Source organism: Cygnus olor, chromosome 9 (assembly GCF_009769625.2).
Source record: "Cygnus olor isolate bCygOlo1 chromosome 9, bCygOlo1.pri.v2, whole genome shotgun sequence".
NCBI lineage: Eukaryota > Metazoa > Chordata > Aves > Anseriformes > Anatidae > Cygnus > Cygnus olor.
Window position 1 is genome coordinate 13,734,943 of NC_049177.1, and position 15,727 is coordinate 13,750,669.

At 36.2% G+C, this 15,727-nt stretch overlaps 1 protein-coding gene across 4 annotated transcripts in view; it reads left to right on the forward strand.

The window, feature by feature from the left end:
- Nucleotides 1–15,206, forward strand: part of ACAP2 (ArfGAP with coiled-coil, ankyrin repeat and PH domains 2) — a 62,588-nt gene extending 47,382 nt beyond the window's left edge. For 2 of the 4 annotated variants that reach the window (XM_040566995.1, XM_040566996.1), the window contains 13 exons: nt 204–304; nt 1,495–1,600; nt 2,022–2,230; nt 2,444–2,513; nt 3,449–3,543; nt 4,997–5,184; nt 5,518–5,622; nt 5,996–6,088; nt 7,380–7,567; nt 7,904–8,013; nt 9,054–9,164; nt 9,414–9,475; nt 14,322–15,206. In XM_040566995.1, coding sequence (XP_040422929.1) covers nt 204–304; nt 1,495–1,600; nt 2,022–2,230; nt 2,444–2,513; nt 3,449–3,543; nt 4,997–5,184; nt 5,518–5,622; nt 5,996–6,088; nt 7,380–7,567; nt 7,904–8,013; nt 9,054–9,164; nt 9,414–9,475; nt 14,322–14,425 — 1,542 coding nt within the window. In that variant the 3' untranslated portion in view covers nt 14,426–15,206. The remainder of the gene's footprint in view (nt 1–203; nt 305–1,494; nt 1,601–2,021; nt 2,231–2,443; nt 2,514–3,448; nt 3,544–4,996; nt 5,185–5,517; nt 5,623–5,995; nt 6,089–7,379; nt 7,568–7,903; nt 8,014–9,053; nt 9,165–9,413; nt 9,476–14,321) is intronic. The other 2 variants (XM_040566998.1, XM_040566997.1) reach the window with 1 other exon arrangement.
- The last annotated feature ends 521 nt before the right edge of the window (nt 15,207–15,727 follow it).

Sequence of the window (15,727 nt, forward strand, 5' to 3'; positions counted from 1 at the left end):
TAGTCAAAACTTTCACAAAATATAAACAAGCATGAAAATTGAAGTAAATATTTATTGACAAGTATCTCTAATACCATTTATTGAAAAAAAAAATCTGTGGGAAAAAATCTGTAAAGCAAGAAAATAAAATGAAATGAGAAGTAATTTGAGAGTATTAGCAACTGTTTTGTTCATCTGTGACCCCTTTATTTTTTTTCTCTTAGGATAATCCCACGGTAGTTGTTGAAGACTTGAGGCTTTGCACAGTTAAACACTGTGAAGACATAGAAAGACGTTTCTGTTTTGAGGTGGTTTCTCCAACAAAGTAAGGAGAAGTGGTGGAGCACTTGTTTACTTAAAACATGAATAAATGAAATTACATTTAGTTGCTGTGAAACACAAGATGAATATGTCTCTTGGGACAAACAGGGAAAATATCTGAACAATTCTGTTCTCTGAAACATTGGCTAAGAGTAAGTGGTGCTGTGAGAAGTATTCCTAGTATTTAGTTTACTTTTGGTATTAAAATAAACATGTGTTCTTGTGCTTTATGTATAAATGGCTTGTGGTCATGGAGCTCTTGTGACTTAGTAGTAGAAAATGTGTAGTTCTACTCCACACAAGTAGTGTGGCTGGTAGTGTAGACAATAGTTCAGTTTCTCTAAATTTCTAATTGAGATAATGAGAAACAAACACAAAATGAATTTTTGAGTCAGTAATGTTAAACTACATTTAAGAATGCACTAAATGAAACTACCAAATACAAGTATTTTGGGGTTCTGGCAACAAGGTGCGTTAGTTGTATTTTGGGAAAGTATGGCAGTTCCTGCTGCAGTAAGGGCAAGATGTTGTTTTTTTCATTAACAGTTTGAGTGTGGCCGTATGTAAGTTTTTGATGCTGAGTCAAACTTATTTTAGGTTCTGGTGTATCTATATTTCCCAATCCTTATTTTTCTTCTCTTAATAGACAGCTGTCCTAATGCTTGCATCCTTGCCTGTGGTTCATTAATAAGTATTTTGTTCCTGCTTGCCTGTTCTTTTTCAGCCCTTAAGTTCTTGAAAAGCTGTATACTTTGTGATTTGTTTCCTTTGGCTGTTAGTGTCAAAAGTAGTTCTTAGTCAGAGTTTCAAAATCATTCTATCTTGGTGAATGAACTGTGTTTTCAAGGGCTGATAGCTGCATCTTGTGTAGGTAGTCATGGAGGTAAATTGTACGTAAGGATATAAACATGAAAAATTTGGAATTAATAAAAAAGGGAATAGCAAGTTAAGCTATTCTCTGGGTTACTTGAAGAGTCATATATTTTAGTATTACCTATAAATAGTTTTGAAACAAGAAGTTTGTGGTCAGCTGCATTGTTACCTGGAAAGAAATGGATACTAAGCAATGCATACTAAACAGTGTACTTGTGCTGTTAGCAAGAGACTTTGACATGAGTCTGAATTTTTTTGAACAGTGTGGTTATAGCTGCTTGCTCAGTCTCTGACTCTGAGTGCATATGTGATTCTTCACAGAAGCTGCATGCTTCAGGCTGACTCAGAAAAGCTGCGGCAGGCGTGGATTAAGGCTGTTCAGACCAGTATTGCTACAGCATACAGAGAAAAAGGGGATGAATCTGAGGTGAGTTTAAAAATCAAGCAACACTTTTTGAATTTTGAGGATTAAAAATAGAACATCTTTTTTGTGAGAAGTGAAAAAAAAAATCCATTTGCTGTCTTTCAGTGTAAATGCAATGAAACTTTGATGGCAGTAATTGTCTAATCTGTCTTTCACTCCATCTTTCTAGTGGTACTTTGGCTTGTAAGTTTTGATGAGTTTTTTTTTGTAGTGGGATAAAAATTCATAGGATTATTGGATATAGGATAGCTGTTATACTTAGTTCTATACTTCTAAAAAGGTTAAGAATTTCTTTTCAGTTCTGTGGCTTTCTTTGACTTTAAATGCACAAGCTTCTTCTCTAGGATTCTAGTGCACAGTCAGGATCTCGGTATTTGTAGGATCTTTTTCTTAAATTTTGTCTTTTATTTTGTTTCTTTTTTAGAAACAGGAAAAGAAACCATCCCCTTCTACTGGAAGCTTAGAAACGGGCAGCGAGACAAAAGAGAAATTGTTAAAGGGAGAAAGCGCTCTACAGCGAGTTCAGTGTATTCCTGGTAATGCTGCCTGCTGTGACTGTGGTTTGGCAGATCCTCGCTGGGCCAGTATCAACCTAGGAATCACGCTTTGTATTGAGTGCTCTGGGATACACAGGTTGGTTGGCTCTTCAGAAGTATATCTGACTTACACATTGACTTAATTATGAAGTGTGTTGTTTGCCTCTTAAAGTATATATTAAAGCAAGATTAGAAACCCTTTTTGTAAACAGAGTGAAGGTAACTGGCTTTATTTGCATAAACCAATGGTAAAGCTATCTGAGGTAAGACATTGCATACAGTTACTAGTTAATTTTTTTTTCCTGTTTAGGAGCCTAGGAGTCCACTTCTCAAAAGTAAGATCTTTAACACTGGATTCATGGGAACCTGAACTGCTAAAGGTATGATAGTTTTTTGAAATGACAGTTTCTACTTACATTGTTGTTCTACAGCCATGGCATCAGAATGTTCAATGCAGGAAAAACTTATATTTGTAACCAGTGTATGTCTTCTACTTTTGAGTAGAAAATGTTTATAATGGTGTGGGTTTTGTTTTTGTTTTTATTCACACTTTCTTATACAGCCTGCAGTAGTAGTAGTAATTTTTGATAACGAACTTGCAAGCCAGAAAGCCTTATGCTACTTTCAGGTTCACAAATACCCTTTGAATAGTAGTTTAGTTCATACTGGGGGGTGGGAGGAGGGAAGCAAACCAAACCAAACCAAACAAAAAAACACCCCACCCCTTTTCTTGTTCATGTAAATTAAAGCTGAATATTTTACCTGCTACTAGAAGCAAGAAATCTCTTCGTTGCCATCAGAAAGTTGGATTTCATGGGCTGAGCTCACCTAAAAGTAGTATCTGCAGAATGCTTTGTCTTTGATCATATAGATGTAACTGATCATGGTTCAGCAAAAATGTATGTTAGACGAGTTGGAACAGAAATGAGGAAATCGTGTCTTGCCAGATAAGGATTGGGATAAGAATAACAGCAAAGCTGGTGGAAAAGAATGCCTTTGTTGATGAGGCCCATAAATGTCGTTCTAATTGCAGAAAAAAGATTTTTCAATGACAGATTCATTTTCATAATCCCCTTTCAGAAGGGAATAGTACTTTACAATCATAACTGTATTTTTGTTATCTTATTCTGAATTTGCTTCCTTTATTCACTGATTGTTTCATTGTCATGAAATAAACCCATGCTTATTTTTGGAAGTGGACTCACAAAACTCAGTGAAAACACTGAGTTGGGAAAATAGGCTGAGTGAGGTAAAAACAACTAAATAAGTAGATAAAGCCTTTTGTAACTGTATTTGAATTTATTTTGCTTCATAGCTTATGTGTGAATTGGGAAATGATGTCATAAATAGAATATATGAAGCAAAGTTGGAGAAAGTGGGAGTAAAGAAGCCACAACCTGGAAGCCAAAGGTAGTAATATACCTAGATTTCATTTGTTCATTATAGTCATAAATGACATTAAATTGAACAATTTGCGTCATTATTTAATATAAATGCAAATGATTTTTTTCTTCTTAGTACCTGATTTATTATTTCTTTTGTACCACTGCCTTTCTGGGGTATACACCTTTATGGCTTTCAAATACTGCATGATTATCTTTTGGGCCAATGTATTCCTCTAGTGATTAAAGGTTTTTGCTTGTATAAGCTAGCAGTCTGTTTTTACATTGTGTTCGTGTTACCTGCTTCTGCCTCTTCCCATTCCAGTTTTATCATTCACCTGTCTGCTTCTCTAAAATGGGCCTGCCTTTCTCCTCACATGTTTTTGAGTCCACCTGACCTGGGGTCAGGTCAAGTTAAAGTTATCTTAACTTCCGTTCTAGCTTCAGCTCTCCAGCCTCTGTAGATTTTGGTTGGTGCCAGTGCGATGCTTCTGCTCTTGGTTTACCTTGTATATCCCGCTGCTCATTTCACTTGCTGCTATCTATACTCCATTCTTAAGTTCGACTTTTGCTCCCTGATCCCCAGAATGCTCTTTTCGTTGTTCCTACATTGCACACAAGCTCTATTTTACAACAACCTTTTAATGACTATACACCTGTCTGCTGTTTGATGTTAATTTGTTTGAAGGTAGTTTCCTAATGTTTTGTTCTATTTTAAAGGATACGTTTTTTAAAACATTTTTATTAGCTTTCTAGTTCTGTGCTGCTTGCTGTCAAACAGTTTCATGCTATTGAAAAGCATGATTTATAAAGTGCTAGCAATTTGGAGGCAATGATAACATGTCTGTAACTGTAGGACATTTGCTAGATATTACTTCTAGTGGTAACTGCTTTTCAGTGATTTCAATAATAGTACTTCTATAACTGCTTTCTTCATTGTGTCAGAATTGGTATGTGCCATGTGATGATAACCTTAGGTTTCAGGAAAACATATCTCAGCATTCATTATGCATCTGGTGATTGTACCTGCCTGGGGTTTTGATTATTGTTCTCTTACGCAGTCTTGATGTTCCTTTAACAAATGTTTTTACTGAAGAATCTAAATATATGCTATATTAATTAGTTATTAAAGGATTAGTACCAACAGATAACATGTAGTGAATAACGTTTTCCTTCCACATACTGCTTTCTAGAGTCTCTACCTGAAAGAAAATGTACCCATATGAATATAACACTTTATTTTAACATTTAATTCTTAACTTTTTATAAGCTGCTTTCGTTTGAGGCTTATGCAAAATTTAATTAAGAATCCAGAGAGTTGGACAATATGCCCTCGATCTTTCTGAAAATGTCATATGTGTCCTACGTGCAATGCTGGATTGCAGTTTGATTACTGGCTGTAGTATGAAATTGATGTCCTTATAACATAGGAAAATAATAAAATATCCGCGTACTAACTCCTAACATTTTGTATATGACAGGCAGGAGAAAGAGGCGTACATCAGAGCAAAATATGTGGAAAGAAAGTTTGTAGAAAAGCAGCCTGTAGCAGCTGTATCTCCGCTTGAATCTGGAACAAAAGTTTTTCTTCAAAGTCAGGAAGAGAAAAGGCACAGTGCCCCTGAAAAATCTCTTTTGACAGGGGAACAAGGTGTGGCATCCCCAAAAGGTATTTACACACTTCTCTCCTGAGCTATGTTATGCATGTTATTTTTAAAGTAACTCTTTGTATTTACTGATTTCCTGCCTCATGCAGGGAAATCAAATCCTTCTTTTAATGGGTCATATCCTAGTTCAGAAGTGTAGGGGAGAAAAGGCTTGTTGAGCAATGTGCACTTTTCAGATGAGAAGAGTTTGTGGAGTGGGGGTTCTTACCATTCAGAAACATATTAACCACCTTCTTTCCTCCGTATTTCCATCCTTAGTTTTTCCGATAACGTTCTTTCCTGCCCTATCCCTTCCTTACTGCCTGCTTTGTGCTTTGCTAACTTGCATGTCCCAGCGGTTGCTGTAAGTAGCGACGAGGCGAGGCGGGAGTCTCTGTTCTGTCCTGATGAACTAGATTCACTCTTCTCCTACTTTGATACCTCTTCAAAACTACGTAGTAGTAAGTACTACAGCTATGGCATGTTCAGTATTTGCACTAGTGACCCATTGTGTGTTGTGGCCATCTCCCTGCTTTTAATCCATTGTCTCCAGGCTACTATATTGCTTTGTGTTTACATGAAATAATTAAAGCTTTTTTACTTATCCTGATCTTCCAACTTTCTAATAATCTTTCACACTATTGTTATAAATGTTATGGTTGAAGTATATGACTTCAGATTTTCTTTTAAATAATGAATAATTACTGGTCATTGGGAGGGGAAAAAAATAAAGATGAATTCAGGACCAAGTATAAGAGCTTGCTTTATTATCATGTCTGTGAAAAGCAGGTAACTTACGGTCTGCATAGTAATTCCCATTTCTCCTCCAAACAGTAAGAAGCAGTGACAGTGGGATCCAGCAGAGTGCTGATGACAGCAGAGAACACCTTGCCTCTACTATATCAGCTAACAGTTTGTATGGACCAGGTGCTCTAGGCTTCGTACTTCAAGATGAAGACTTAATCTTGTTTTTTTTTTTGCTAGCATGTTCATGTCAAAAGGATTAGTACTTGATGATAATGTTCACCTCTCTTCTATTCTGGTGCTCTGAAACATTTTAACAAGGGTAGTAATTGGCTGAGTGACCTTTCTCTCCTCCAGACTTCGTACGGAGAATGACATAGAATTCTCCTAAATAAGTTCAGAGAACTTTTTTAGTCAGATGATATTGAGCCAAAACTTAATTTTTTAGCAGATGAAGTAGTGCTTCATTTTAATATAGAAGTGCCTCCAGAGAAATGCATAATAATTTCATAAATGGTTAAATATCTGGAGAAAGAATTCCTGTTAAGTCACAGACAATAAGCATTGCATGTTACTTGAATGTCTTTATTAATTTTTCAGTTTTCTGTTTACATTGAACTGACCATGCCATTAAACATTACTCCTCTTTACTCAAACTTGATAAAGTGATAAAATTATGTACTATTATTATTGTCCTGGGCTGACAGATATATGGACTATGGCTTGTCAAAATATCCAAAACAATTATAAAGCAAGCTTATTCTACCACATCACAGCGCTCTGAGCTACATTTTAAATGCAGTACTTCACAGCTGTGGTTTGTAGGCAAGCAGCATGTGGCTTAGATCCTCTGACTACATTGTTAAAACACTTATGATGCTGTAACTCATGAAAGCTTACATGTAAAAATGTCTTTACTTCCCACACTCCACTCTGTATTACTCTTTTCAAGATGAAAGATTATGCTTTAGTCCAAAGGATTATAGCCCCAGCAAGTAACTGGTATGTGACAATGGTGTCTTTTAATGAAAATTCTCAAAACAGTATTAGCTTCATTATATATTCAGATGTATCAAACTGTTGCAGAAAGATATTATTGGTATGACTACATCTCAGCAGGAAATTATTTGTATTCATATCTTGCAGTATGGGACAAGATGCATTTCTTGGCTAAAACCATTTCTTAGGAATGACACGGAATAGGTAGATTGAAGGATATTCACACACGCCAGTAACATGGAGGGAAGGTTTCCTGGGCAGTAATAATTCTGTGATGTGTCCGTGCTTGAATGCTGGCACAAGCTAAAGATGTGTGTGGTGACTTCTGGCAAAATGGGGCACCACTACAGAGCATTTCACAAAGTCTGAGCTACCTTATGACAGAGAAGTTATGTCTTTGGTCAGAATTCTAGGAGGTACCTTACAGAAGCAGGAATTACAGGTAAGCAATATATATATTTCTTTTTCCTTTCAGAAGGAGACAAGCAAGAGACTTCTGTGTTCATTGACTCCAAACAGCTTAGTCCAGGATTGCAGCTTTATCGAGCTGCTTTTGAGAAGAATCTTCCTGATATGGCAGAAGCATTGGCCCATGGAGCTGAAGTAAACTGGGTCAATATAGAAGAAAACAAAGCAACACCACTCATTCAGGCAGTGCAAGGGGTATGTGGTATACCGCATCCTGATGTGGGAGGAGGGGAAGGGGAGTAATAGGGATATTTGTGTCACTGCTTCTTCTGAACTGCTTGCTTTGCTCTTGAATGATAATGTGATGCTGAAATTGTCTTTACAAAGTTATCTCAAAGTTGTTTCTGAACTATTGCTCCTTGCTAGTGCTATACATGTAGTGTTATGCATCCTAGCAGTGTTTAAACTTGACATGGAGGCAATCCTTTTCGTTTCCTTTACAGCATGACTGACAAGTGAGACGGCAGGACAGGTTTGGCTCTGATTCTAGAGATCTGGTGTTAAATTGTTTGTTTTGCTCTTATTCCATAGGGCTCCTTGGTTACTTGTGAATTCTTACTGCAGAATGGTGCCAACGTGAACATCAGGGACACGAAAGGAAGAGGACCGCTGCACCATGCCACAGTTCTAGGACACACTGGGTAACTCACTGTTCCAGAATCTGTGAATGGCTATCTCTGTTAACACAAAGCTGCTTCACTTCCCAATATATTCAGGCATTTTAATATATTTCGGGTGATAGAGTTTCTTCTTAAAATTTTGTGATGAGTGAGAAAATAACATTTTTGAACATCTCATCTGCTAGCAAAGCACATGACTATAAACACTTAAGTCCGTTTTGGAAAAATGTATATTTAATAAAGTTTTGGAATGACATAGACATCTGGTGAAGGCTCATGAGATTGTTTCTCGTTTTGTTGAGAAGTATGGTAAAAGTAAGAGAAATAGTGGTGAGTGAGGCAAGGCATGTTCCTGTTTCACCTCACCTGTGTGTTGCTCAGAAAGATTTCAATTCAAAATGTATCACATCACATCCTGAATTTTGGAATCATGGCTTTTAACTGAAACTCCATGCCAGCTCAGCTCAAATGAGGACATAATCTGTTGTGTGCTGCCCATGCTCTTTGCCTGCATGAATCCTGAAAGAAGTGCAAGTTCACATCTTGAGAGAGTTTGAGGTATAAGGTTAGTCAGCATGCCATGTTTATATAGGTGAAGAAACGTGTGTACACATGCATATATATTATATATGCACATATATAGATGAAAAACAGCAGAGAGAAATCAGATCAGTTTCTACTGAGTAAAACAGGCACTTGTGTCTGAGGATTCTTTACCGTATTGATTTACTCTAATCGGTATTTCTCTTCTGTTGTAGTAAAAAGAATGAAATTTTTTGGTTCTATGAGCTAAGATGATAAAGAAAGGCAGAGGCTTACCTTCTAAAGGGTTCAACTCCTTGCTGTAATAGCATGATTTCACAGTTATTTCTCTTTGGAAAGATAGCTAAAGGCTTTGCTTACTTCTGTGTTAACATCTTAATTACTATAGATGAATAGTGCTATTTTGAAATGTTCAAGAGACTTTTGGTAAATTAAGCCAAATACATTGCATCCAGCTTTATTTGCTTTTTTTCTATTATTGTTGTGGAAATTGTTCTTAAATTATTTTTTCTAAACAGGCAGGTGTGTTTATTCCTAAAACGAGGAGCAAACCAGCATGCCACTGATGAAGATGGGAAAGATCCGTTGAGTATAGCTGTAGAAGCTGCAAATGCAGATATTGTAACATTGTAAGTTGTATGTTATGTTTTTTAACTAGGTATCTAAGTTTTCATATCGTTTCGAGTTAAAAATGTAGGAAGTGTCAAAATTCTTTTACATGAAAACGTAAAATGTAGGGAGAGCAAAAGGAAAATTCAGAGTGCAGTATCCATAGATGACCTCGCTGTTGAGGTTCATGAATGGGCTATAGGTCTTTACTTGCAGTCGTCTTCATTGCTTTAAAGGTGACATTATTCTTTTTGTTTCTGAAATCACAGGTTGCGTTTAGCAAGGATGAATGAAGAAATGCGTGAATCAGAAGGACTCTATGGACAGCCAGGTCAATACTCTACTAATAACCATACTGAGATGCAGTATAAGAAATGTATTCAGGAATTTATCAGTTTACAACTAGATCCTTAGGATCTGAGGAGAATTTAAGATAGCTTCATACAATAATAGTTTTTATAAGCGTTACACACATTTTAAAGCTTCATTATGGTGCGGTTTTGTCAGATTATATAGGGGACCTGAAAGGACAGTGTTTAAAGTACATAATTACGGTAGTTTGTTAGTACAACCATTACCAATCTGTTTTGCTCTTTGTTGTATGGTTTTCTCCTACTGACATTCCACTGAAACTCATGTAGTGGTAGGATTTACCTGACAGTTAGAGCAGTCTGTTTAAGCCAGGTTGCTCAGAGACACTTGAGGAGTTCATGTTATTACAGGGTACCATTCTCCTGCTGGCGGAATGGTCCTGTTTTTATTATTTTTTTAGGGAAAAAAATCCTTCTACACTGATGTACAAATGTGTATCAAATATTGCAAAATAACTCCAGACAGATGGGAAAGCATTATTTCCTCCATTTTTATTTTAAAAATATTTTATGTTAAGATATTTAACAAAACAGTTATTCTTAAGTATGTATTTTTGTATGCATAGTATCTTACCATTTGATTTTTAAAAACAAACAAAAAACACCTGGCAGGCATTTGAGGCAACCAGTACAAGAAAATAACATTATTTAATGAATCTGTGCAACTTATTCTCAGGCAGTCAGTCTCTATTTATACTGTGTTCTGATGTGATATTTATGTAAGCCATTTCCTCTATTATGTTTACCTAAGAACCTAATTTAATCTCGTGCAAAGATCGGTAATGAAGGCACAGTTGATTGTCAAGGTAGGCACAAAAACATGGTCTGCTGGGCAGTAGTGAAAGGAAGACCTTGCTTTTAAGGTTGAGTGAGTACTCTTGGCTCGCTCTTACGAAGCCTTTGTGTGTTTGTCATTGATTCATAATGATTGTGTGCTCTTTTTTAGTAACTAGTACCTTTTACTAGTTTGGGGCTGGAATATACTCAAGAGGCAATGTTGAGTCTCCTGTCAGTATCCCAGATTAGTGCTATTACATGAACCAAATGTATGTATTTCACAAATTTCCCCTGCGAAGAGTAGATGTTTTGCAAATTCATCTGTAAACAAAACCAGGAAAGTCAAGTTAAAACCATGAAAGTACTAAAGACACTCAGACTTTCACAAGCTCTCTCTGGAGGAGCAACAAATAATTTAGAAGTGAATACTCAATTATGAGCTTAATGAGGAAGAGTTCTCCACTGTAAATGCAGCAGGTTACATATGTGGAGAGGGGAATCTATTACCTGTTTGGTCACGTTGAATGTAAGGCTGTTTTCTGATATAATGCATACTACTTTACTGACAGCCTGAAGGTAACAATTATTGAATTATTTTTGATTCTTCTAGTTCTTATTTGAAGAGGTAAAAATAAAACTTTCAGTTTAAAATAGTGAAATGCATTTATTTTAAGGGAAGTAGGTATTTTGATTCAAAAGCTATATGCTAAATCATAAACGAATATTCTGGATCACTTAATTGACATGTCAAAAATTTAAAATTATTATGAGGTAGAAAATGTTTCTGTAATTTGTACAAAATGCCAAAGTTGGTTCCTAAATATTACAAGGCTTACGGTCTAATTCATAAATTCTGGCACTACATACATGAAAATATGAATGTTTGTTCAAACTGAAGATGGGGTGCAGACTATTTTCCCTGTTACTATTGTTTAAAAGATTTTTAGATTCTTCAATTAGGCAGATAAAAAGCAGGTGAGTCTTCTATTGAAAATACCTTAACCTTTTTGTCAGTCTGTATTACAGTAGAATCTAGGGACTGCAGCTGATGCAATCTGATCTAGATATTTTACAGACAATCTCTAGTCACTGTAAATGGGCAAGATTGACAGTGGAAAGTAGAGCCACCGCAAGGGGCAGAGCTTACCTAAAATCAAAGAGAGGGTATTGTTAGAATACCTACTGAAACTCAGACCACAAGCTGTACAGCACAGTGTCCCAGCCAGATGATCCTGCTGTATCTTTGAATACAGCAATGTTACTTGCTGAGGTCTCTTTAAAAGTTGAAGTAAATATTTGAGTGTTTTAAATGTTAATGTCTGCTAGCCTGCTAGAAGGATTGTGTAAATGTGTTAAGTGTAAGCACAAAGCCCCTCTGCTGTTAGAATAGAACAGTTAGTTGGAAAAGACCTTCAAAGAGCATCGAGTCCAACTGTTAGGATGTATAAATACCCTTACTTGGTCATAGACAAGGCAGGTCTTTTTCACTACATAGATGTGTTAAAATATCTGCACTACCCTTACTGTAGAACTCCTCTTTTCCAAAATTATGGTTCTAGAAAAAATAAGGATTTTTAAGACAATTGTGTGTTTGTTGGGAGATATGTGAGGGTAAATATCAATGTAAGAGTGTCATCACAGTGAAGCTAACTGCATATTGCTCAGCTTTAGTAATGCAGTTGATAATTAATAATGTAGCTAATAATGTCAACATCTCTGATTTAAATATACCTGCCTGGTTTGAGCTACTTAGGGAATGTATATATTGCTTTGCAAAGTACAGTTGGTCTTCCAAAATATTCTTAGAATGGGAACTAGCTGAAACTAGCTTGTTCCACAAAATGGTTGTTTCTGGTGGTAGAAGCCATATGCACCATTGTGCTGTTTCTTGTATAATACTTGAGTGCTCATCTTCTGGTGCTACAATATGTCTGCTAACTATTTGATATTAGTACTGCTACTTTTTTCTTCCTATTTTTTCTTGAATGTATGATGTGTGCCTTTTCATTTATTCTGGTGTTAAATGGTAAAGCAGTGTTATAGTATTTTTGTATATAAAATCTGCACTTTAGGGAAAACATTACTTGGAAATCGAATTTCCAGAATTAAGTTTTAAAGTAAGATTTTAAAATAATTATAAGGTTTACAGTATTAAATATTTTAATGCAGCATAAAGGGGCACTTTATTTTAATCTATTTTTGTATGTAATATTTTTGTTATGTAATAGCCAAAAATAGAACCACAATGTACCTTGCAAAAGTAGCTTTTGTTTTTTTCTTTCAATTTTATTTGAAAGAACTAAATACAGCAACTTGAACTACAGTACTAGTTCGTGAATGGGACCCATTTCAGTAATAAAAACATAGTTGCTTTGCTTGCATCACACAAGCTTGATTCTCGTTTGTTCTCTTCGAACCTGTTCTTTTGATGGATATTACAAACTCTTCTTTCATTCTGTGCTTATCTTTCAGTGCAAGCAGTTATCAAAAACTTAATGATAAAATGTGTTGTATGCCTGTTTGATCTCTAGAACATACTTGAAACTAAATCTGAAAACCAAAAGGGAATTCTACTAGACCTAAGTTTTCCTAGTAGAGTAGTACTGAATTTATTTGTCCTTGAAAGTCTGGGCAGAACTGTGATTACACTTTCATATAAACCCACATGCAGTGTTAAGTATTTCTGGAAAGTCAGTTGTCATTTCTGAAAGTGTTTTCAAATGAATGCCATCTCATCTCCAATACTGGAAAAGGATAATGGCTCTAATATTGGAAATGTACATTAAAAAGATGGAAAACCAAAACAGTGTAACTCTTCACTGTAGTACAGTCTATAACAAAAAATCCCTTTTAAATCTGCCCTTTTGAAACTAGTGGTGAAACTATGCTTTTCTTTCTTGCACAATCCTGTTGGGGGGCGGGCGGGGGAACGTACACGGTGGTAGAGATTTTGGGATGATTCTTCTGTCATATTATTAATCAAGGTGTCAGCAGGGAGCAGTAGTGCTGGGATCTTATCCCATGCAGTCATCCATGTTGGGAAGACAGCAGCACAATTTGGATGGCTGAACATTTCCTGAGTGGACCAAATGTTTTATGCATTTAATTCCCTTTGAAGTCAATATGGTATGGTTAATGTTTTAAAATGAACATTAATTCAAGGCCCAAAATGCTGCAGCAGATTAAAGAAATGTGAAAATCTCCATTTTAAGATGGTAGAAGAATGACTTGGCCATGACTTAAGAAGTATTCTATCTTGATCGTGGTTTTCCTGTGTAGATAGAGGAGGGGATGGGGACAGAGCAGATGAAAATTGCTGCCTTCTCTCATTTTGGAATATTTGCGCTAGTGGTCAGGTTGGTTTTAGACACAAAGGGTAGAGATAAGCAGCAAACAAAAAGAATTTAAAGGAAATACCATGACTTTTATAAACCTAGAAGATATATGTCCAATAATGCATTAAAAATTTATACTTGTGAAAGTAATAGACCAAAAATGTTTATGAACAATAATTTCCCTGGTTACTTAGGATTGCTTTTTTTTTATATACTCTTGTTTGCTGATTGTTTCTTTCATGGAGAGTTCTTTCTGGCTGTTAGACTTCTGACCTCTGTTTCCAAGTAAATCTTTATTTATGCCATAATTCTAATTTACTGATGAGTCCTGGTTAGCACGTCCTTTCCAAAACCAAGTATTTTTTTCTCTGATAGCTAATAAACATTTTTATTTTTACATTGCTTAAAAACGCTTGCACTTTTCCTTTCTAACTCTGAACTTTCCTCTGTGTGGCTGCCTTTGAGGTACTATTTCAGGTATAGTTTTGCTTTGTTTAATTTGCTTCTACAGAATGTGCATGTGATTAAACAGTCCCAGTTCACATCAGCATCATTCCATCTGTATAAGAAGTCTTTACACATTAATATAGATGTTACTACAGTAAATGGTAGCATGGTAAGGTGTTTGTGCAATGATGGATGATGTTAATTATCACAAATGTTTGAAACTGTTTCCCCTCTTTCTTCCTTGTAGGAGATGAAATTTATCAGGACATTTTTCGTGACTTTTCTCAAATGGCATCAAATAATCCAGAGAAGCTAAACCGTTTCCAGCAGTCAGATTCCCAGAAGCCTTAAGTGTCAAGAAGGAAAAGAACCTGCTCCTTTTAGTGCAAGTCGTCTTTAACAGAATGAAATATATGCATTTTGTTAGATAGTTTGGATAAAACGACCACTCTAATGTAGCTGTAGATCATGGTAGCTGGGGAAATGTATAAGAGTTTCATGTTTCACAGTACATATACCTCAGCAGCTGAAGAAAACGTTTTAAAGTTAAAGGAATACCTGCTAGCTCGGTGTAGAAATAGTACCAGTTAGCAAGTATGAAGTTCATCTGTAGCTCGTACTTAGAGTTAGCAGAGCATAGCTGTATGTGTTGCAGACTCTGAGTGGCAGGATGACCAGATCCGCTTTGCTAATTAGTATCCTATACTGTCATCTGTCTCACTGCTGCCATAAAGATGTGCCTCTGACAAGAATGTCTAGGTTGCATTTTCTTGGACTGTTTGGAAGGGAAATCAGGTAATGACTTACAGAAATGTCCTTCTGTTTGTGGGCCTGTAACTTTTCTTATTCCTACCCTGACTCTGGTTAGAGGTAGGCTGTTAATAACAAGATGTGGTAACTTCTCTTTTGCAGCAGAAGTTTTAACACCAGGCTGGCTTTTATACTAGTGACTGCAGGTCAGTCACAATCAGTATATATCCTGGAGGACCAAATTCTAAGAGTTAGTCAATTTTCTTCTGCACCCTTCTTCTCCCCCGAGCCCCTTCTAAAATGAAGATTGCTGTGAAGGAAGTAACTTCTAAATGAGCACTTGGAACCTTTAATGAAAAAAAATAAATTTAATCCTGCTGGACACGATGTGGGGTTTGTCAGTATTTTGACATCAAAACTTGAAATTTGAGACATCCAAGTAAAAATGGAAAGCCAAAGGAGTCTGTGTAGAACAGTCACGCAACAGCTGTTTGTCACCTTTTCTCTCTGCTGTTCTCACTACTAGCCCTAAGCTGCATATATAAAAATGCATATGTAGTACAGCTACCCTAAATTTAGGTCAATCAATCCTTTATAGCACAGCATGGTATAACATAATGCGCAAAGGTGCGGATGTATATGTGTCTAAACTAAGGCTTGCAGAAGAAAACCTAGGAATTATACTGCACATTTTTGCAAAGTAACAACTGAGATGATTTTCCAGGTGTAACGAGGGCAACAACACAAGTTGCTTTTTTTTTTGGTGAGCTCCACCTGCTGATGTGCATGCACAAATGGTGTCTGTAGATACATGCTTGTGTATCAGGTTATGTACTACTAAAATAATCACCAGAAACCGCAAGCCAGCAGATGCAATTCTTCATATTGTATTTGTCTACTCTA